The sequence below is a fragment of the Peromyscus californicus genome, unplaced genomic scaffold (assembly GCF_007827085.1).
Source record: "Peromyscus californicus insignis strain IS unplaced genomic scaffold, ASM782708v3 Scaffold_15__1_contigs__length_86483966, whole genome shotgun sequence".
NCBI lineage: Eukaryota > Metazoa > Chordata > Mammalia > Rodentia > Cricetidae > Peromyscus > Peromyscus californicus.
In genome coordinates this window covers 591474-614115 of record NW_026294447.1, presented here as the reverse complement: position 1 = coordinate 614115, position 22642 = coordinate 591474, and the positions used below count along the sequence as shown (strand labels likewise).

General features: G+C 41.8%; 1 protein-coding gene across 1 annotated transcript in view; it reads right to left on the bottom strand.

Annotated features, from left to right (window-relative positions):
- The window catches only part of Lamb4 (laminin subunit beta 4), a 118792-nt gene that overhangs the window by 49616 nt on the left and 46534 nt on the right, over nt 1-22642 (bottom strand). The window contains 14 exon segments of the mRNA XM_052738248.1: nt 652-758; nt 761-821; nt 823-912; nt 1017-1191; nt 1617-1842; nt 3898-3954; nt 3957-3988; nt 5653-5671; nt 5830-5910; nt 5913-5962; nt 13719-13770; nt 13773-13837; nt 15185-15297; nt 16573-16703. Coding sequence (XP_052594208.1) covers nt 652-758; nt 761-821; nt 823-912; nt 1017-1191; nt 1617-1842; nt 3898-3954; nt 3957-3988; nt 5653-5671; nt 5830-5910; nt 5913-5962; nt 13719-13770; nt 13773-13837; nt 15185-15297; nt 16573-16703 — 1259 coding nt within the window.

Here is a 22642-nt window from a genome sequence, read left to right as displayed (position 1 = left end):
GATTACAGGGCTTTCACCAATCTGATCACTGGGGAAGGCAAGTCCAGGCATCCTCTCCACTATTGCTAGTAGTCTAAGCTGGGGTCATCCCTGTGGATTTCTGGGAACTTCCCTCATGATGTCACCCTCTATCAAGATATCTCTTTCATTGCTCTCCCATTCTGTTTCTCCCCCTGCTTGACCATCCCTTTCCCTAATGCTCTCATCCCTCATCCCCTACCCTCCATTGCTCCCCCTCATCTCCAGTTTACTCATGGAGATCTCATCTATTTCCCCTTCTCAGGGTAATCCATGTGTCCCTTTTAGTTTCATCCTTGTTAGCTAGCTTCTTGGGTTGTAGTCTGGTTATCCTTTGCTTTACTTCTTAATAAAGAATGGTACTGTACATCTGGAATTATCTATTTATTTTCATTCTTATTAACAATAACTTCTGATTAATAATTATTTCCTGGGTCTTGCCTGTGATTATGTGTGTGAAAAAGTGAGAAGGGTGGGAAAATAAGTATCAACTCTATCATGTTTAAAGCCAGTCAGGTTTAGAACCACTAATTCTCTACAGCACATAAATAAAATACTGTCCTCAAAACTGGAAAATATGCTTCACCATCCATTCTTATTCCTAGTATACTAGAAAGTTTCAAAGTGTCTTGCCTGGTCACAGAGGCTGCTTTTAGAGGTCTAGAGGCCATAGTCACATGACTGACACCATTTGCCAGGGATCAGATTCTAGTATCCATCAGCACAATGGTCACAGGCAGGTCTGTGACATGTGGCAGACAAGAACATGCTCCAGTGACAGGGTTATAGAGGCAAGCTCTCCCAATTAGGAGGGTATGCAATTGATCTCACTCCAGGAGGATGGTAGGACCCTGGAACAAAAAAGCTGCTGTTAGAGGTAGACACTGGTAGCATCTAACAAACTGAGAAAAAGGCTTTTGAAAAGTCTCATGTACAAGTTCTTTGAAGGATCCACTATGCAGCACAGGCTTTGTTGAAGCATCCCAGCAGGTACAAACCTTCAATTCACTTTGATCTTCCCAAACACCTTGAATGCGACAGGTTATACCTGAGCTCCAAGAGTTCTGGTAACAGGAATGAGTAAAATACTCATTGCTTAAGGGAACAACTGGACACAGGCAAGGACAACAGGATTGTCCTAAAGAAGGATTTTCATAGTAATTTCATTGACACAACTGTCAAGGTAATTTCCTTTTTATTCAAATAATCTCAGGAAAAGCTTATGTGTTAACCAATGTGGATTTGTATGCTTTAGGACAATGTATCTCTCAAAACTCAGTGTTTTAGATGTTCAATTACTCCATAAGGATTTTAAAAAGTATATTGAAAGTCTCTAAGACATGCCTTTTAAACTCAGTGTAATAGCACTTTGTGATATATGTTGTCATCTCTGGGGAATATAGATGCAACGGGCCAGGCATGAGTTATTTACTGATTTAATCAGACATTTTCTGACTTACAGGGTGATTTTGAAGGATGGATAGAACAATAACCTTCCCATGCACAGCCATCATTCTACACCTAAATACTGTTGTGCCTTCACTCAAAGGTCTTCCACTGCTCGAGAATTAAAATGAAAATGCTCGAGAATTCTATATCTTTCACAGTTGATACAAGTTGTAAAGCCTCCACAATTAACACATGACTCTGTGTCTGGATCATAAAGTTCAGTAAACTCATTATAAGGGCAAGGGAAGCAGCTGGGGAACCCGAAGTAGCCCACCAGGTACTGGTCACAATGGTGGCCAGTCAACTCTCCGAGGCAGGGGCACAGGCCAGTTATTTGGTCACATATAGTGTTCTTAGAGCCTTGGGGATGGTATGCTGGGTAAAGCAAAGAGAATTATGCTGGGGTGGGACAAGTTGTGTGATGAAATAACTCCAGCTCTGATTCTGGAGTCCCAGTCCTAACTCAAGTCAACAAAGGAGGTGTGATATGTATGTAGAAAAAGCCTGACATTAATGAGTGCCAGGCAAATGTTTGGTAACTAACAATTTATTGATTCATTTAATAAATAGCAGGTTATGGACAACTGGGCTTTATGTTAGCTTGTGCAAAGAAACTGAACAAACAATACATTTTCAAAGACTCAAGCTTCCATATATATGGTGGGTCAAAATGTAACTTGGAGGTAGTAAAAACATAAGAACCCTTATCAGAGTGGCCAGATTTTCCTTTTTCCCAGATGAGGTAGAAGAGACTCAGTCTGGTTGCATTGCTCAACTCCCTTAGCTCATCTTCTCTATACAAAGATGTGATGACTATTTTGATAGGAGCATATTTGTTCCTATGAGACCATCTCTTTGTGTATCCTAAACACTTTGTAACTTAGAAGGGGAGAAGGAGAAAGGAGGTAGAAGCAGTAGTAACCTAGTTAAATACTGTTAGCTCAATAGGCAGCCAGGCCCACTTTCTAGCTGGGAAGAAGCCACTTCTGAGGACCATGACAGAGAAGACATGGTCTCTACTTGAAAGAAGAATTGGCTGACCTGTAGGTTTCATGGCTCCTCAGGTAGGTATCTGTACGGAGCACTGTTCTTACTAATGTTTCCATTGTGGACAGAGAGTTAAATACATAGATATGACAACAATGGGAACTGAATTATCATTGACAGAGCTCCATTTAAGTCCTTGTTAATGAATGCCTTATAAAATGAACTGAAAAGCTGTTTGTGACCCTAACATCAGAAAAGGGTAATATCTTCAGTGGCAGAAATCTTTTTTTTTTTTTTTTTTTTTTTTGGTTTTTCGAGACAGGGTTTCTCTGTGTAGCTTTGGAGCCTGTCCTAGAACTCGATTTGTAGACCAGGCTGGCCTCAAACTCACAGAGATCCGCCTGCCTCTGCCTCCCAAGTGCTGGGATTAAAGGCGTGCCACCACCGCCTGGCTTAGATATCTTTCTGTAGTGACAGTTTTGTCCCTTTCTTCTTGTAGTTGAGTAAGGCTATCTAGACACTGGCTTTATAGGTTAGGACATAAAGCTGTAGTGCACAACTGCTTGCTTGGTATTTCCATTTTCCCTGAAACCCTTTTCTGTTTACTCTTGTGATTTGAAAGAAAATGGCCCAAATGGATGTGGCACTATTGGGAGGTGTGCCCTTGTGGGAGTAGGTGTGGTCTTATTGGAGGAAGTGTGTCACTGTGGAGGCAGGTTTTGAGGTCTCATATATGTTCAAGCCATGCCCAGTGAGACATATCACTTCCTATTGCCTGTGAGTCAAGATGTAAGAACTTTCAGCTCCTTTTCTAGCACCATGTCTGCTTGCATACTGCCTTGCTTCCTGCCATGAGGATAATGAACTAAACCTCTGAAACTTAAGTGAGCCTCTACAATTAAATGTTTTCCTTTATAAGGACATCATCATGATGTCTCTTCACAGCAATAGAAACACTAATTAAGACAACTAGTTTGTACTGCAAACTCCCAGAAGCATTGGCTATCTTTGTCCATCCCTTATAAGTCCCTAATAGAGCTCCATATAGTTTGTGTCCATTTATCTGTGGATGAACAAAGCATGGTAGGAAACAGCTCAGGATATTTTATGTACATGAAGCCTGAATAACAGAATAATAATACACCAGGCAGTGGTGACACATACCTGAAAACCCAGCACTCAGGAGGCAGAACCAGATGGATCTCTGTGAGTTCAAGGCCAGTCTGGTCTACAGAGTGAGATCCAAGACAGGCACCAAAACTACATAGAGAAACCCTGTCTTGAAAAAAATAAAAAAAAAGAAGTATAATAATAGTAAAATTCTTAGTATTCTCCCCTTTAAAACCTCACACATCCTCTTGCCTACCTTTAAAACACCAACATTGTGAAATCACCAAGTTTTCCTTTGTAGTTTTTTTTGCCACGTACCATGTCAGCCATGACACTCCAAATTGTACCTTCCAGCTGAGCACCTGTCATAGCAGTGCTCCACAACATGAGTTTACACTGACACTGGCCTCCAAATGGGCTGCAACTGTACCCAGTTCACCATGAGAGTGAGTGGCACTGGCAGGCTTCAGGGGACAGAGGAAGGGAGATTTGGTGAGGGTGGGCAGAGAAGTACCTTGATCCTTAGTGGCTTAGTTCCTGTCTCCTTCATTTGGTATCCCTCTAATCTGTCTCAACTGTTAGATGGTTGCTGCTGGATCCTAATGGCTCTCTTGGGGAAGGGGGTGAGAAGGTGCAATGTCAACGACACAGACAATGGGAGTCAGTCAGTTGAAGGCAAATAACAAACTCCTTTATTCAATAATGGTGAAGGCCTTATATACCCTCCTCCCAGCACTCAAGCTGTGTCCCAATCTGGTGACATTGTGTGATCATCCCTCATTGAATGGGCATGATCAGGAACTCTGACAATGCCTGTTGCTAGGCCCCCAGGCACAGTCCAGGTCGGCTCATAAGGAAGTATGTTATATGCATGCCTTGGCAACTGGTTTGAGCCAATTTCCTTGAACCTATGGGTGTGTCCTACTACAAATGGTGATAACTCAGGATTTTCACATGGGAGAACATGGAGCTGTAGTACTACTCGAAGGCAATATTGCCTGTGTGGTACTTAAAACAGTGTTTGGCATGTTTCAATGAACATTACTGAACAAGCTAATGAAAGACAACACAAGCTGCTTTAAATGACTCATTACTTGTACTCTTGGAGTCATTATACCTTAAGTTGTTGATGTGTATGGGGGCAGAGACATACATTAATGTTATAGATTTGAGGTATCCCACATAGGCTTACATGCTGAAGTCTTGATTCCCATTGCAGAGTTTTTAAGAGGTGAGGATTTTGAGAAGTGATCATTGGATCCTGAGGCTCTGCCTTCAGCAGTGAATTAATCCATTGGTGAATGTATAATTTGATTACAGCTTTGGGAGGTGTTAGAAATTAGGAGGTAGGGTTTGGCTGGAGTAAATAAATACTGGGAGTGTGACTTGGAAAGGTGTAACTTTTCCCTGGTCCCTTCCTTGTCTTTCTCTAATTTCTGGCCACCACAAAACAAGTAACTCTGCTATGTCACCCTTGTGCATTTTGGTCTGTTTTATCCCAGGCCCAGAAAAAATGGAGCCAGTTAACTATGAACTGAAACCATAAACCAAAATAACTTCCTGCTTTTCAAGTTATTTCTTTCAGAAATTCATTACAGTGCTAAAAACTAACACATACAGAAAGAAGCTTTTTATTGCCTCTATTCCATGCATTTTATGAGACAGTGGCCCTCAACATACCTGTCAGTGTATAGCATGAGTTCTCAATTTCAAGCTGATCTCACTTTTTAGGAAACATTTGACAAAATTAGGACGCATTTTTTTTTGATGTCACAATTTGAGGAGAGTGATGCTGACACCTGGAGGGGCATAGATGAGGTAAAAAATCCTGTTGTGCAAAGACAAACTCCCCTACCTTCACACAAAGAATTATCCAGTTCCAAATCTGAGTAGAGCTATAGTTAAGCAAGTGACAGATTATGTAATTTTTTTTTTTTTACCTTTACACCATTATCTATTACTAGAGAAACACCATGGTTAGAGTTCATTCTCGCCCTAAAATTCTAGGATTCCAAATGCATGTTTTGGACCATTTCCCCAGCAGGATCATTCTAATTCCTGCAGTGAAGTTCCTCATCGTGTACTTACCATACTGAAGCATCTGATTCTACCATGCCAGGAGACCACCATGGGCATCATCTAATTATTGGCTGATGGGTATGTTGTTGTTTAGAGTGGATGCTAAAATTTATCTATTAGCTTACATTCCAAAAAGCATTTGCAGGCTCATGGTGCCTCAGAAGAGCTATATAGAAGGACACTTACCCATGACCCCATTGTGCAGCTGTGCAGACATGCTGACCAAGGGCCTTTTACACACCACTGGGAGCACTTAAGGTCCCACCCTGAGGCCATTTCAACACAGTTTTGCAGCTCATATTCAGCTACATCCTGCTCACTGAGAAATCCTCAGTGAATTGGTGTGGGGAATGAGGCCAAATTTTTGAGATAATGAGAAAAGAAGATGCATGTTCAAACTTTACTATCTAAAAGTCTCACCACATAAATTTCAGAATAGTGGCTCAAAAAGACACTCAGCCCAATCTTTCAAATTGTCTAGGACTTTTATAATTTTATGATCTTCAGTTACTTAATCAGTCTTTAGGTGTTTAGAGTTACTGATCCATCATGGCAAAAGAAATTCTTGTTGATTTGTTTCTGTTATATTTTTACTTACTAATAAATTTGTCATTTGCTTTGTTTTGTTTATTTTTAGTTCTTTGAGATTGGACCTTGCTGGGTAGTGTAGGCTGGCATTGACCTTGTGATCTGGCTACCTTACTTCCCAAGTGCTGGACTTACTGATGTGCCAATATGCCTGGCTTGGATTTGAACTAGACTACTTGAAAGTGAAGAAATCACGGCCTAGACAATGTTTCCTAGTGAGTAAAACAAAACAAAATGAAAGATCAAAGTAGAAGGGGCTTGTTGAGAAGATTTATTTCATGAGAAGAGAGATGAGGGAAGGTAATGGAGAGGGGTAAAACTGAATGGAAATTCAGTATACACATGTACTTAATTGTCAAAGAACTAAAAAACTAAATAATAGATATATCTCTCCTGGCCTTCTCTGCTTCGTACATTCTGAAGCCAGTCTTCATAGCTCATACCTCAACCTTTTCTAGTCTTTCCCTCATGGACCTTTGATACACCCATGCATAGAATCTCCCTCCTGCATGACTGCATCAGATTGTTAGCCTCTCCTACCTGTTATGTTACCACCTCTGCACTCCATATAGAATGTGGCCTCTTATTCCTCTTCATAGAAAAGAGAGACCAGCAAGAGTGAGGACCTCTTTGTTGCTTGAGTTTTCCTGCCTGGCCCACAGTCAGGACAAATCTTTCTCACCTGCCAGTCCCACAGCCGCTCAGATCCGACCAAGTAAACACAGAGACTTATATTGCTTACAAACTGTATGGCCATGGCAGGCTTCTTGGTAACTGTTCTTACAGCTTAAATTAATCCATTTCTATAAATCTATACCTTGCCATGTGGCTCGTGGCTTACCGGCATCTTCACATGCTGTTTGTCATCCTTTGTGGCTGGCAGTGTCTCTCTGACTCAGCCTTCCACTTCCCAGCTTTATTCTCCTCCTTGTCCCGCCTACACTTCCTGCCTAGCCAATGGCCAATCAGTGTTTTATTTATTGACTAATCAGCAACACATTTGCCATACAGAACATCCCACAGCACCTCTTACTTCCTACCTTCAAAACTCCAGCTCAAGCATGTCACTATTTTTGACTCTTCAAGCTTACAAAGGGAAATTTGCAGTGGAAGATGGTCATGCTGCCATCTCTACCACCACCTGATTCACCTCTTCCTCTCCGCTGACTCCTAAATGTGCTTACAACTCTCTCATCTACCAAATCACCTTCTGATTTTACAATTTCTCCCGCCATTACCCCATCTCTGCTCCTTGACATCTGGACAGCAAGATATCTTGGAAACTTGTTTTCTTGCCACCCTGATTTACTTTACACTAATAAAGTATCTCTCTCTTCCATCCTTACATGTATTCATTATTCAGGGTTCTCACACTAACCCCCCTTCCCTTACTTCACAGTCACTTCCTCAGTGCCCTTGGCAACATTGGGTTATAGTGTATAGGTAGCTGGATTTTAACTTACATCTCTTACACAATTACTTATTGGTTGTCCCACAAGCACCAAAACCTAAGCACATCCAAACCTGCTTTCCTTTCTGTGCATATCATGTATAGAATCTCCCTCCTGGATGACTGCATCAGATCACTAGCATCTCCAATCTGTTGTGTTACTAAATAATGTTGTCATCTACCAAGCTCTGAATGAAGAAAGCATTGATTATCCTTGATGCTGTTGTTCAGTGATGCTCCTCATCTTAAATGTATCTAGAGTATAGCTAACTCTTTATACTTTTGCTACTTTTCTATACTTGGAAGTTATGTATGCAGATGGGCTATAGTAACTATTCATTTCACTTCAAAGAATGTTAAAAAATGTGTAGTAAAAATGAAGTGCCATGATATGGGTCTTAAGTGTTCTGCAAAGGTCTATATATTGAAGTTTTATTCTCTCCAGTAGTTCCATTGAGAGGTGGTAGAAACTTTAAGAGGTATAGAGCATCTTGGTCATTGGAAGTATGCCCTCAAAGAGGATAATTACCCTGGTAATTTCTTTTCCTGTTTTCCATCCCTGCCATGAGGTGGGTATCATTGTTCCATCACAACTCCTTGTCCTGATGGGCTGCTTCATTATAGCCCCCAAACATTATGTCTATGTACTAGCACACTAACTCTCAGGATCTCATATCCTGTGATGGTTAATCTCATCTGTCACTTTGTTGACATCTAGAACCACCTGAGAGACAGATCTCTGGGCATACTTGTAGGTGATTATCTTGATAAAGTTAATTGAGGTGAGAAGATCCACCCACTGCAGGTGGCATCATGTCCTGGACTGAGATCCTGGACTGTAGTCTGGAGAAAGGGAGTTAAGCACACGAATCCACTGCTCTGCTTTCTGACTGCAGACAATGTGACACAAGTTCTTACTACCAGGCCTTCTCCACTATGGTGGACTGTATCCTTGAACTGTGAGTCACAATAAACCCTTCTTCCTTAATTGCTTTTGTCAAGGTATTTTATCACAGCAACAAGAAAAGTAGCTAAGACATATTCCATGCTGTTTGCCTGTCTACATCTTCCCATCAGAGAGTAAGCCCCAGAGTTGTTTCTACTACTAACTAACTTATAGTAAGTGCTTCATAAAACATCATTCCATAAAGCATATTTCTATTCTACCATTGTATCTTTAAATTGAATATAAAAAGGCTGGATTCTCCAAACACAAACCAGGTGGGAAGAGACACAGAAAACAGCTAGAAGCTTCAGGACTAGGAATAAGGTTAGATAACCAGTGATGAGTTGACAGCTATGAGTGTGAGTCAGTTCCTAGTTGGCCACTGATGGAAACAAGCATGTGGACCAAATGACAACAGTCCTTGTCAGTTTATGATTCTGCAATGCTTGACTCACTTCTTGAAGAAATATCTAAAGATTTACATTTACCAAATATAATCTGTTCTAGGGTTTAAAACGGAGAATGGCAGCTTGATGTTGTAGAATGCCTAACAAACTATTGACTCTAACATAGTTTTATGGAAACACGTATCATATAATCTGGGTAAGTGAAATAAATCTTAACTGCTTTGCTATGCCCGACAAATGCATTTGTGCAAAGTAGCACAAAGGAAGATCACTTGATCTTCTTTTCCTGTGATTTACTCTTAGATGTGTTGCTGATTATGTTTTTTTTATCAACCCAACATAATCTAGGGGCATCTGGGAAGAGGGAACCTCAATAGAGAAAATGTCACCACATTGGCCTATGCACAGGTCTGTGAGCATTTTTATCAATGATTGATGTGAAAAGGCCCAGGTCATTGTGAGTGGTACCACCCTGGCCAGGTGGTTCTGGGCTGTATAAAAAAGTAAGTAAGTGGAGTAAGCCATGAGGAATAAGCCAGTAAGTAGCACTCCTCCATCGCCTCTGCTTCAGTTCCTGCTTCCAGGTTCCAACCTTGAGTTTCTGCCCTGACTTCCTTCACTTCATGATAGACTGTGATCAGGACATAAAAACTAAATAAACCATGCTCTTTCTAAGCAGTTTTTGGTTATGGTGTTTTATCACAGCAAACTAAGACAGATGCAAATGGTAATGTGGCTGAGGAGAGCCACACAGAGACTTAGGAATATCCAAGTTTTGTATGATTAATTCTCTCTTCGTAGAACAGTGAAGTTGGTAGTATGATATTAAGCTCATTAGGATGCAATAATGAAATGTGCAAGGACCTTACTCCTCTAGACATTCTGAGTCAGGGACTACAGTGGACACGTGGTACCCAGCCTGGATCCTGTTTTGGTAGACTGTTATTCTTGCCCTGCAGCTGCTGTGGTATTGACTCCTAAAGGCTCATAGCTATCTTCTTTACAAAATAACAGTCAGCCATGTGGGTGAGGGTGTAGATGTAACCAACCGTCTTATTAAATAAGAAACACAGAGCCGATTCAGAGAAGAAAGCCAAGAGGTCAGAGCTAAGAGCCTCAGCCTTCCTGATTCAGCGATCCTCTTCAGCCAAGAGAGCTATCCGAAAGGGACCTACTTCCTGTGTGTATGTCTTTATATAGTCTAGCTGTTTTGCCTTCTCATTGGTTGTAAACCCAAACATGTGACTGCCTCGTCACTGCCTGTATGTACTGCTCTCCAGGTCCTTAAAGGCGTGCGCCACCGCCTCCACGCACTTGCTATGGCTCTAATAGCTCTGACCCCCAGGCAACTTTATTTATTAACATACAATTAAAATCACATTTCAGTACAAGTAAAATACCCCCACATGAAGGACTTACGTACTCAGTGGCAGAGGTGACAATGACATGGCATGTTTGGAACTACTCCCTTGCTTCTAGGTAGATTTAGCTCTGGAGCAAATGCTCCAGCATACCCTGTGGGACAAGACAGAAGTCACACTGTACTTGAAATTGTATCCTGCCTCCTTGCTCTCTCCTCTCATCTTTCTCACTCCTCAGTTTTCCAGATTCATATTCTCAATAAATCACATGCACTTGAATCTCTGTCCCAGCCTAAAATACAGATTGAGAACTTCTGGTGTTGTTGAGAGCTGACCAAGGCAAGCTGCTCTCTTAATTTTGGTTCATGGCCCAGGGTTTCCATAGCTAGATGCAAAAAAAAAATGATTACTTTAAAACTGATCAAATGAATATATTATAAAATTAATTTCAAACTAGCTACTTACTGCATTGATCCAATATATTTTTAATAATGTCATATATATCTCTTGTCTTGAACTGAGAACTCTTTGAGAGTAAGAACTGTATTTTACATCCAGGAACAACACATTCAGAGGACGAATCATCTATTATAATATATGTTATAGTCACAATTAGAGACATACAGGATATGGATTTGAATAAATTTTATTATCATGATTGTTATTAATAATAACCTTTAGAGGTCTACAACTTCATTAGTTTTCCCCCATTCTCTTTTTTACTTCCCTTAGAGTTATTACTTCTAAATTTTATTTTTAATATTTATTTTATTTATGTCCTCCCATGTATGTGTGTGTGCATGTGCGCCTCTCTCTCTCTCTCTCTCTCTCTCTCTCTCTCTCTCTCTCTCTCTGTGTGTGTGTGTGTGTGCATGTGTGCATGTACTTGTTGTTTGTTCATGGAAATCCAAAGGGAGAGTAGGGAAATCTTGAAGCTGGAGTTACGGTGGTTGTAAACAGCCACATATAGGTGTTAGAATCTGAACTCTGGTCCTGTGATAGGGCAGTAGGCATTCTTAATCACTGAGACATTTCTCCAACCTGGATTCAATCTTTTAGATTGGATTTTCTTCCTTTTTATAACTCATGGTCTGGTTTATAGGCACAGTTCTTGGTAACATTCGGCAGAGGAAAAGATAGATTTTTTATGGGCAGGAAAAGCATTATTGTTTGAATTTTGCAGTTGAGAGTTAGTTTCTACCACAATACAGCAGAACCGCACATCAACTATGAAACAACTCTGCCTGCAAGCCTGAACCAGTTTGTTCTCAGGTGGCCAGATCACCCAGGTAAAATTAAATGTCAGAGAAACTGAATATTTTATATTATTTTTAATTATATCTATTATAACATTTGAGACATACACTAAATTTTATTTGTTGTTCTTGAAACTAAAATTTAACTGGGTACAGCTCTCTGCCTCCCTCCTTCCTTCCTTCTTCTTAAGAGATCTTGCCACCCTATTGTAGTTAAATGGTTCCTAAACAATGCTTTGTGGTAATGATGGCTGGAACTCCTTCAAATGACATTCAAAATATGTATGCTTGAGTTTTCTGTGTAAGTAGAAATACAACTGAGCTCATAGACTGTAAACTTTATGTATTTGATAGAATAAAATTGAAATTTTAAGGTATAACTTATAAACGTAAGTATATAACTCATTAACTCAGGGTTAACAAGCTGCCTGAAAATGGCAGGATAGTGATTATTTTTGGCTTTAAGGTCATAAGTTCTCTATGAAAACCCTCAACTCTGTCTTTCAGTCAAGAAGCAAATATAGGCAATATATAAACTGCTGGGCCTAAGTATGTTCTGACAAAACTCTCTAGGGCCAGCATGATAGTTAAATATTAAATAAATTAGAATATTCCCACAAATATTCAACAAGCATTTTTTTTAAATGCCAAATGTCGTTTATTAAAGGAGGTCTTTAATACAGGCTTACAGTACAATGGGAGAACCCCAGAAGGCAGAAGTTTGCTACCATATTTTACAATCTTGCATCTAAGCTGTTAATGCCCATTATGCAGGATATACAGACAAGGAACTTCCCTTACGCATTCAGGAGGGTGGAACCCAGCAGGGAATTAACATAGGGAGGGTATCAAGGTCAAGGTCAGTAAGCAAGGAAACAGTTGCCCAAAATGGGGGCCAGGGCCCTACAGGTCCCCCTTTTACTAAAAAATGAGCTTCTGACTTAGGTTGTGTGGGATGTAAGCAGGTCACCTTACCCGTCATGGAGACACCTGTCCAGGCCACACAGGCGCTCTGTCTTAGGTTGGTGAGCGCCTCCCCGCACCCCCCCCCCCCGCATTACCCGTCTCTGAATACTCATTATCATATAGGTTCAATCCTGTGTGAGTTGCAGAGTTAACTGCTGCCAAAGATCTCAAAGTGGCGCTGGGCTTGCAATCTGTGTGTTAACACAGAAAAGACCAACAGAAGTCCTAACCCACCCATAGCCAGTAGGCTAAAGGCAACTGAGCCATTCCCTTCCTTAACGAGCCTTACTGCAAATTGGAGTCTTTGTAAGATGGTATCCCAAAAGTAAATGGAACTTGAGTTTATAAATTTATAATTTTCAAAGCCAATCAAAATGTATATAACTATTGAATTAAATTTATCATGCCCAATAGAATGAAAGATTAACTAACTGTGGTAGCTACTTTTGCTGCCAGGGTCTCCACTGTGCTAGCTATAGTAACCAATTATGAAATGGTAATCCCAGAAACAGTAGCAGCGGTGGCCGTCACTGCTATAACAGCAACAACAGCAGCAGCAATGTCAAATTCTCTTCTGGAGCATGTGGGCATCCACTGGCATGGATACAACTCCAGGAACACGAACTGCCAAGGCCCATTTTTCTTCATCCCAGTACGACTTAAGCTGGCAGCTCTGCAAAAGAACAACTAAGAACCATAAAGAAAAAACAGGCAGCTCATAAGGAGCAGAACTAATGGTCTCATAATGGCTACATTCAGGCTCATAAATTTTAAGGTATCTTCAAAGGGGGGGTAAATGAATTTCAGGAGGTCAATAAGTGTTGCACAGAGCCACTCCTGAGAAGTAGGTACTACACCAGCTTGAAGAGGATTGTGAAAATGAAAAGGCTTAGCTGGCATGCTCAACAAGCAATTTTAACCAATCAATTTGAATTTTATCCACAAATAAAACACTTTATGCCATTACTAGGACATACTGTAGTATGCAATTTATGTTAGCTATTTGGTGGTTGGAATAATTAAGCAGATACATTTCTACTATTAAATAAATAATCTACTAGAGTTTGAAAGTAGCATTGTAATAGCATTTTGTTCAGATACAGAACAACCAAGATTTGAGAATGAGCGTGGGACTCTCCTTCCAAAGGCTGAGAAAATAGAGGTCTATGGAATATGGCACATCTGCTTCTAAATAGACTGGTGTGAGAAGCAACATGATTCTATGTCTAAAGAAATAGTGCGCCGGGCGGTGGTGGCGCACGCCTTTAATCCCAGCACTTGGGAGGCAGAGGCAGGTGGATCTTTGTGAGTTCGAGGCCAGCCTGGTCTAGAGAGCGAGATCCAGGAAAGGCGCAAAGCTGCACAGAGAAACCCTGTCTCGAAAAACAAACAAACAAACAAACAAACAAAAAAAAAAAAAAAGAAATAGTGCAAAGGTTCAGTGATAAAAATACAATGATATTATCTAAGTGGCTACACTACCTGGCAGGATCCCACCTCAGCTGTGAAGTGCTTCATTGTGGAACTCAATCAAGGCTGAGATCTTCACCAGCACTAGGGTGTTGGGGAACATTTGGACAGTACATTCATGGATCCTCTTGGGTTCTACCATGATTGTGCTGAATTACAGTCTTAGAAACTATTGTTCATGGTTCACATGGCTTCCTGGGAGACAGTATAGGACTGATACATTCTATCCTAGCTATCATGTTTATACCAATAGGATTTCCTTTCCATTTTGCTATCATCTCTGACGAGGCAAAAATGAGTGGTCTTTGCTGTGGGATGTTCTGTATGGCAAATGTGTTTATGGCAAATGTGTTGCTCTGATTGGTTGGTAAATAAAGCACTGATTGGCCAGTAGTCAGGCAGGAGGAAGTATAGGCGGGACAAGGAGGAGAATAAAACTGGGAAGTGGAAGGCTGAGTCAGAGACACTGCCAGCCGCCATGATGACAAACAGCATGTGAAGATGCCGGTAAGCCACGAGCCACGTGGCAAGGTATAGATTTATAGAAATGGATTAATTTAAGCTGTAAGAACAGTTAGCAAGAAGCCTGCCATGGCCATACAGTTTGTAAGCAATATAAGTCTTTATGTTTACTTGGTCGGGTCTGAGTGGCTGTGGGACTGGCGGGTGAGAGAGATTTGTCCTGACTGTGGGCCAGGCAGGAAAACTCCAGCTACAGGTCTTAACATCAGTAATGTTCTCCACCTAGTCTCTAAGCTACCGAGAATCAATTGACTTTCAGGTTTATAGAGTTTATCACATATCCATGCCATCAGAGGAACAGAAAAGGAAGTTAGAGTTAGGCTATCTCTGGGCCGCAATCCTGGCTCCACTGTGTGCTGGAGAATCTTCTCAATTCTTTCTTTGTCTGGTAAAGACACAGACTACATCACTGAGCTGTTAGGAGTATTGAAATGTAATATTGAGTAGCACATAGTAAGTGCACACAATAAATGGGACATCTCCTGTGATGTTTCTATTTCCCTGTTTACTTATCTTTGGTTGCAAAGTTCATATATATGGTCCACACTCTTAGAGATCTTCCATGCATACCATACCTGGCAGTAGCTGGTAAAGTAAAAGCTGGAGCTGATCCTTGTAGCTTCTTATGTGTACAGTGCTTGTTTCCTCTAGGGGTATTGACTATGACCTGAATAGCCCAGTCAGCTTCCTAGACAGGAAGAAATCAAAAAACCTCGGGCCAAGGATAAACAATTTCCCCCATCCTCATATATTATATATCCTCATATACCTCACTTGTTATGGATAGTGCACAGAGTTGAATTTGCACGTTTTAGTTCACTTGGAATGGTGTTGGAATTGAAAAATGTCAGAGTGACTTTCTCCCATATGTGTAGATTGTGATCTAGGCAGGAAGAACATTGTTTTCCTTGTACAAAGCTCATGGGACTGGGAAAACCCCTCACCTTTCTGACAGGTCTAATTATCAACCCATCTCCAAAAGATTTGGTCAGTTCATTATGGCTCTGGACTGCAGAGCCAAAAAATAACAAATTGAAATCTTTCAAAAGATGTTACACATACAAGGGGAGGGTAAGGAGGATGACATATAGGAAAATTAGCTACATTTGCAAGGCTTACAATTTGAAAAAGATTTTGTTGCTGTTGCTGTTAGTTTTGTGTTTTGTTTTGAGATGCTAGGGAGATATTCTATGAACAAATAAATATATTCTCTTTTCAAATGGATTTTATGCTCACCAGGTCAAAGTTCATTTAAAGTCCTTGGCTTTGATTTATAAGAACTATGTCCTATCAAGAGTCTCACATTGGCTCACCAGCTCTGGTCATGTGATGTGCAATGACTACCTTCAGAATATGGTCTCCCAAGGAATCTTGAGGCCTCTAAGACCACTCCCACAGGAAACATAGTTGAAAGGAGAGGGTTGGATGTCAGCTCAGCTAGAAAATCTTTGGAAGCTTCTTTTTCTAATTGGCATCTATTCTTACTCAGCTCTCCTTCAGGAGGGGAGAGTTTGGTAATAGGGAGTGAGAGGGACCATCTGCTTAGAGTCTCTGGCTGCAGGGAAAGATTTGAATGCAAACAAAAGCCTCTATTGACATGCCTCTGGTGGAAAATCTCTACACACATGTTGGTTAGTACTTGCTTTTGGAGAAAAAGCCCCACGAGGGAAGACTTTATATTATTTTTGCTGTTTATTATTCTTACACAAACATTCAGCTGCTACTTCCTTAAGCCTAGCCCCTCAAACAGCTTCTAGCTTCTCTCCTGGATGAAGAGCTCGTGCACATGCTCTTGGTGCAGCTCCAGCGTCTTTAGGAAACCCTTTGGTTTATAATGCTTTCCAGATGTGCTACTTTTTTCAAGTTGTTTTATGGTCACCCTTTTCTAGCAAAGCAGATATGGAAACAGTTCAGGAATATGTTGTTCCTGCTTTCTCCCCCTGAGGTAGGAGTTAGTGGATACCTGGACTTCATAGTGAACAGCTATGGTGAAATCCATGGAAAAAGGAAAGTTGTTGACAAGAAATCTCAGGCCACCTCCAGGGAGAACCCTGGCAAATCCATGTCCAGTTCATGTAACAGGGTTCCCAGGAACTGGGTATCACAAAACAGTGGCAAAAAGCAGATACCTGGCCAAAAATCACAGGGAAAAATATAAATTGCTTTCCTTACAACCAAGGCCTGGAGAAGTTCAGAAAAAGAAAGGATTTCCTGGTGTGTATATGATCTCTCTGGGTCACAGATAAATTACTATTTGGATACAGTCCAGAGGCTAGCTGAGAATAATGTGCTCAAGCTTCAGCCTTGGAACCTGTGTTACATTCAAGGATGAACTTGAAAGCAGGTGCTATTCAGTTTAAGTGACCCATGTGCTGATGAACTGAGTATATTTCATATAGACAATCTTATTTTTTCACAATTGTGGAATTCTGCCAGAATATGGAGGGAAAAGAATACTCCCGCGTGTATTTTAGAGATTCTGTCTGATTGTGCATTAAAATGAAAGAACAGAAATGCACTTATTTTCCCCATTTCCATTCTGTCCAAGCATGATAAACACTCCTCTTCCATCTGCCTGAAGGCATGTAAGCACAAAACTCCTAATCACTTTCTAGACTCTAACCCCTGTCAATCTCTATACTGGACATGAGCAAGGGGGCATCTGGGCCCTGGAGATAATACTCATTAATTTTTTTTGTATCTCCCACCATACTCATAGCCTCTGCTCACATCTGCCTCTCGTTATTTTGCCTGTGTTTCTGCAATAGCTCTTGGCTATTCTCTCCTTTCTGTCCTTGGCCCTGTCCATATTCCACACTGCTGCCAACAAAGCCTTCCAAACTAGTCCTGACTGCCAACAGAATAACACTCAAAGTATTTAGACTGGAGTTCAAGTTGCTCTGTGATCCACTCCAAGCTGCTTTCTGGCTGGTGAGTGCTTGTTTGGTAACAATTAAGCATCAGCCTCTGAATGGGGCATACAAAGAACAGGCCAGGGCCTCTGCCACAGAGCAGACCAGAGCCCTGCACTGGAGACAGAAACATAAATAAGAAACTGTCCAATCAGATCAGGCTCCAAGAGATCAGAAGTATATTTAAAGTCCCTGTGCAGTGATTTTCAAACATCTGAAGAATATTTAGTAGTTTCAGTATAGAAGAAACCCTTGCCCCGAATCCTTTTGCCTGGTGGTACACCCATGTCCCATTTGCAGCTAACAGCTTGAAGTGATCTCCCATCTAAAAAACTACACTTTCACCTCTCTCTAAACTCACATCAACCCTTGAAGAGGCCCATAGCCAATGACTGACAGATATGGGAGGTGATTAGAAAGAGCTGGCCTGATGTCTCAGGGAGCAGGACAATTCTGTCTGAAGATTATGTTTCTGAGCTCCTCTGAGGACTGAACTATGCTTGTTTATCTGTGACTTCATCTTAACACTGCACTTTGCTCTTTTCTTTCTCTACTCTCTGAAAGAGCTTTCCTAAAGCATGCTGATTTAAATCCCACACAGTGGAATCATGGCTCAGGTTCTGTGGCTACAGCACCTGGCCTGAGACAGTTGGGATCAAACAGTTCACTGGTTTAAGTAGACCCTAAGATACAGTTTGGGAGATGAATAATTTACTGTCCTACTTGTAATAAAGACCCCTGTATATATCCATTCTGATGGTCCCTGACAAGAAATAATGGTACAACTGCTAAAGTTATCACCCATGTTCACTTAAGATGAGTGATAGTGTGTGTTCACAGTCTGCTAGAAGACTGTGTTAATTCTTCTGCTTTCTATCATGCTATACTTTAGTGTCTGGACAATCTTGACACTCTACAAACTGTCACACTGGTCCCTTAAACTGAGGGATACTAAAGTGAGCCTATTTGTCAAACATGAATCTATGTGAAATATACATGTATCTATAACCACAACCTGACAATGTAGATATAAACACAAATTTTGTAATTTTGGTGATTCCTTATATGAGTAAAATGCTCTTATGTTTCTAGTTAAGATTAACAATCACATGATACAAAGATGAATGACAAAATTCATGTTAGTAATTTAAATTTTCATATATCTTTAGTAAGAATCACATTGAAGCCAATAAAATAACACCATTGAAGTTGAAAGAAAAACCATGGGAGAAGTAAAAGCTTTCTATTTTAGTGATAGTACATTTAATGCCCTCTCTGAATTCTGTACAAGGGCCCAACCATTTTATTTTGTACTAGGCCCTGAGCATGGTATGAATACATAGGAGTGGGTTTTAGCAGAGACTTCGGGTATGATGTCAGGACCCCTTTTGTGTGCCAATATCACACGTGCCCCCTTACCTTAAGAATTTCTGTTGGCTTGTGGTAGGCACCTCCTCTGGAAGGCTCTCTGCTCATAGCCAACTTCTGGCTGTGAGAATGCAACAGGCCAGCCCTTGTGCCTCATAGAAGACAACTCTGCTATGTGACTTATACTTCCACACTTCCCCGAGGGATCAGGCCAAAGCTAAACTTTGCCTGAGACTCCACTCTTCCCTCTCTTTCTCCTCCTTAGTCTACTTCCAGAAGTCCCTTATAAGTTTAGTGAACAATTCTCTAGTAAAACATATGCATTTGAATCCCCATGGAAATCTAGGGGGTTCAGTGTGACACTGATAGTATGTATATGTTCATATTTACAAGAAGACACTCACGTGCACGCGCATGCGCGCGCACATGCACACACACACACACACACAAAATACAGCTCTATAAAACTGAAACAAAGTTCATACAAAACTAATACCTTATACATTCTTTGGTTGTACTGAACCCACACAACTGACTCTGTAACTTACTAATAGATATCATCTCTGTTTGATAAGTGCCCTTTGGTACCCTTGAGATGGAAACAATTAATTATGTTTGCATCTCAGAGTACAAAATACCAATGAAAGACATGTTTGAATTGAGTATAAAGGGACAAAGAGGGTTTTTCCATGTCAGCTACACAGAGATGGCCATTTCGGCAAGAAACAGAACAGAGAGTGCCCAGGATGTTCAGAGTGGGTCTCTCAAAGTGCTGTCATGGGCCATTGGGCCAAAATCATTTTGGGGTGCCTGGCCAACATGCAGACTTCTTGGCTGGCCCCTGGTTTCCTGATGCAGCATCTCTGGGGTATTTGAAACAAACTCCCTCCACTGGAAATACTTAAACACTGATCTGTGCCCCAGGGAGAAAAGGAGGAGAGCAGTTCATTTCTTACTCTTCTCTCCCAGGAAATCCTAGATTGAACAGGGTTTTGACTTAGCACAGGGTCAGAAAGTTTCATGGGATGTAGTGTGAACACAGAAGCAAGGAGTAGAAAGCAAAGTCACCATAATTGGTGCTCACAAAGCTGGTGGAAGGAACATGACTCCTGAAGCCTCTCTGACACTCCTAGGTAGTATCTTTTTCTTTCATCTGAAGTCCCTATGCTGTCTGAAGCTCCCTTATCATGCTTCACCCACCCTGCCACAGGCCAGTTGTTTGTGCATATGGTTCATTCCTCCACAGAAATCTTTTTTTAGTATATTTTTTATTGGTTCTTTGGGATTTCACTTCATACATCCCAATCCTGCTCATTTCCAGACCCTCTGTATCCGCCCTTCACCCTTGTAGTGTCTTCCCCAAAGGAAAACTTAAAAAGAAATAATAAAAATAAAATAAATAAAAATTACAAATAATATTAAAACAAACAAAACAAAAACAAACAAGTAAAAAAAGCAAGCAAGCAAGCAAACCTCTTTGATCATCCATGTCTGCGTGAGAGTGTTAAGACCTTGTAGTTACTGGCAGTTGTCAGCTGCCATGTGGGTGCTGGGAACTGAACCCAGGTCCTCAGGAAGGACAGTCAGTGCTCTTAACCACTGAGCCATCTCTCCAGCCCTTCTCCATCACCTCTTGATTTGTTTTGGTGGTACTGGGAACTACTGTGTATCATGCAGTATACTCTTTTGTCCAAACAGATTTACTTGCAAATGTTCATTGTGTAATGTGTTGTTAGGTTCAAGGCCTCTGGCTTCTGGTACATTATCCATGCTGGACCCTCACCAGATCTCCTCTCTGATATCCTGCTGTTGTCATGGAGATCCTGTGGCTAAGGTTCCATAGGACCAGTCCCTTCATGCACTCAGGCAGGTCATAGATGGGGTAGATGCTGGAGAGTGCTAACTCAAAGCCTTGGGTGTGTGTCTGGGTAGTAGTTAAGTTAGTCAGTCTGGGCTGCTGGGACCACCCTCCTCAGGTGAGGGTCAGAGCCAGCTCTCCCACCCTCATGGTGAGGGGTGGGATCAGCTCTCTTATGAGGGTGGGGGCCAGTGAGGGGCAGGGTCAACTCTCTGGTTGGGAGGGGATGACTCTCCATGGGCCATTGAGGGGTGGGGCCAGCTCAGCGCTGGCCCTTGTTCTTCAACACAAGGTTCAACACATGGTTTGCATGGGCCCTTGTGCTAACACAGGCAATGGATGGACATCAGGGCAGACTCCAGTTGCATCAGGACCACAGACCCAGACATGGCCATCATCAGCAGCTTGGGCCCAAATGTCACTGTGTCCCCAGGTGGCAGCACAGACTTCTTAGATAGGAATAGGTCTGGCAGCATTGTGGTCCCTGGACTCCAACATGACCTCAGATGGTGGCCCATACCTTAGGAAGTTACACGGCCTTCAATGATAACAGGAGCCAGGGACATCAACACAGACCCTGGCTGTGGTAGGGTCATGGACCCAGACATGACCCCCGGCCACAGCTCAGGTTTGGACATCACCATGGCCCTGGGTGGCCATATAGGCTACCCTGATATGTATGGCCATCGTGGCAGCCTGACCCTTAGGAACCAACATGTCTCAGATGTTAGCTTAGATTCCAGGCATCTGCAGAGCCTTTGGTGGTAACAGGATCCAAAGCCATTGATGCAGACCCTGGCTGTGGTAGGGTCACTGACCCAGACAAGACCTGGACAGGACCCAGACAGGACCTAGACATGGCTCTAGGCAGCAGCTCAGACCACTCAGATTGGCACAATCCTGGCAGCGGCACATCCTTTAGACCTCAATATGGCCACAGGTGACAGCCCAGAACACAGGCATCCTTGTTGCTTTTGGTGGTAAAAGGGTCATGAGCATCAACACAGACCCCGGCTGCCACAGGACCAGGAACCCAGACACAGCCCTAGGTTGCAGCTCAGGCTGGACAACACCATGGCCCTGGGTGGAAGTGCAAGGCACTCAGATTGGGATGGCCTCTGAGGTGGCATGGCCCTTGGGTACCAACATGGCCACATCCTCCACAGAAATCTTAAAGACAGGCTTCATGTCCAAGTACTTCTGTTCTACCTGTGCAGCCATTTCATTCACTCACAAAGGTCTTTCACTTTGCATGTGGTGGCACAGTACAGAGGTAAAAGGGTGGCAAGTTCCAGGCCATTCTAGGCTACACAGTGAGACTATCTAACAACAAAAATCTTTAATGTATATGAAACTGTTTCAGATGCTGAGTTTGTTAACAGGGTAGCTCCACCTATTTTCATTACCTTCTGCAATGTACCCACTTAGCCATATGTACACAGCACTGCTCAAGAAGAAACAAATAAGCTAGCAGATCAACAGAGGCTCTCACTTTGATTTTATTATATTTGGATGGCCACATATAATTTGGGCATTTTAAAGTCTGTGGATGCAGGGCCCAAGGAGGTAGTATTGTTCTGGACATCCCATCACCACTGACCAACAGTCATCTTGGTATTAATAGTACCCCTCTAGGGCACATAGTCCTCTCTTCTTTCTCAATTTGGAAGAAAGTCTCTCCTTACAACCCACTTCCCCTTGCAAATCTGACAGGGAATTGTGGGTTCATAGGCTGTACACCTCACAACTCCAGAACCTAGCTTTACAATTTCAGCTTTGAAGAGAATTAAAGCTTCTCTAGGATTCTAGTTACTCTCAGTTCAGTTCTTCCTTCCATTTGTCTCTATTTAGAAAATCCAAGCTTACATAGTCACCACCTTCCGGGCCATGCAGAG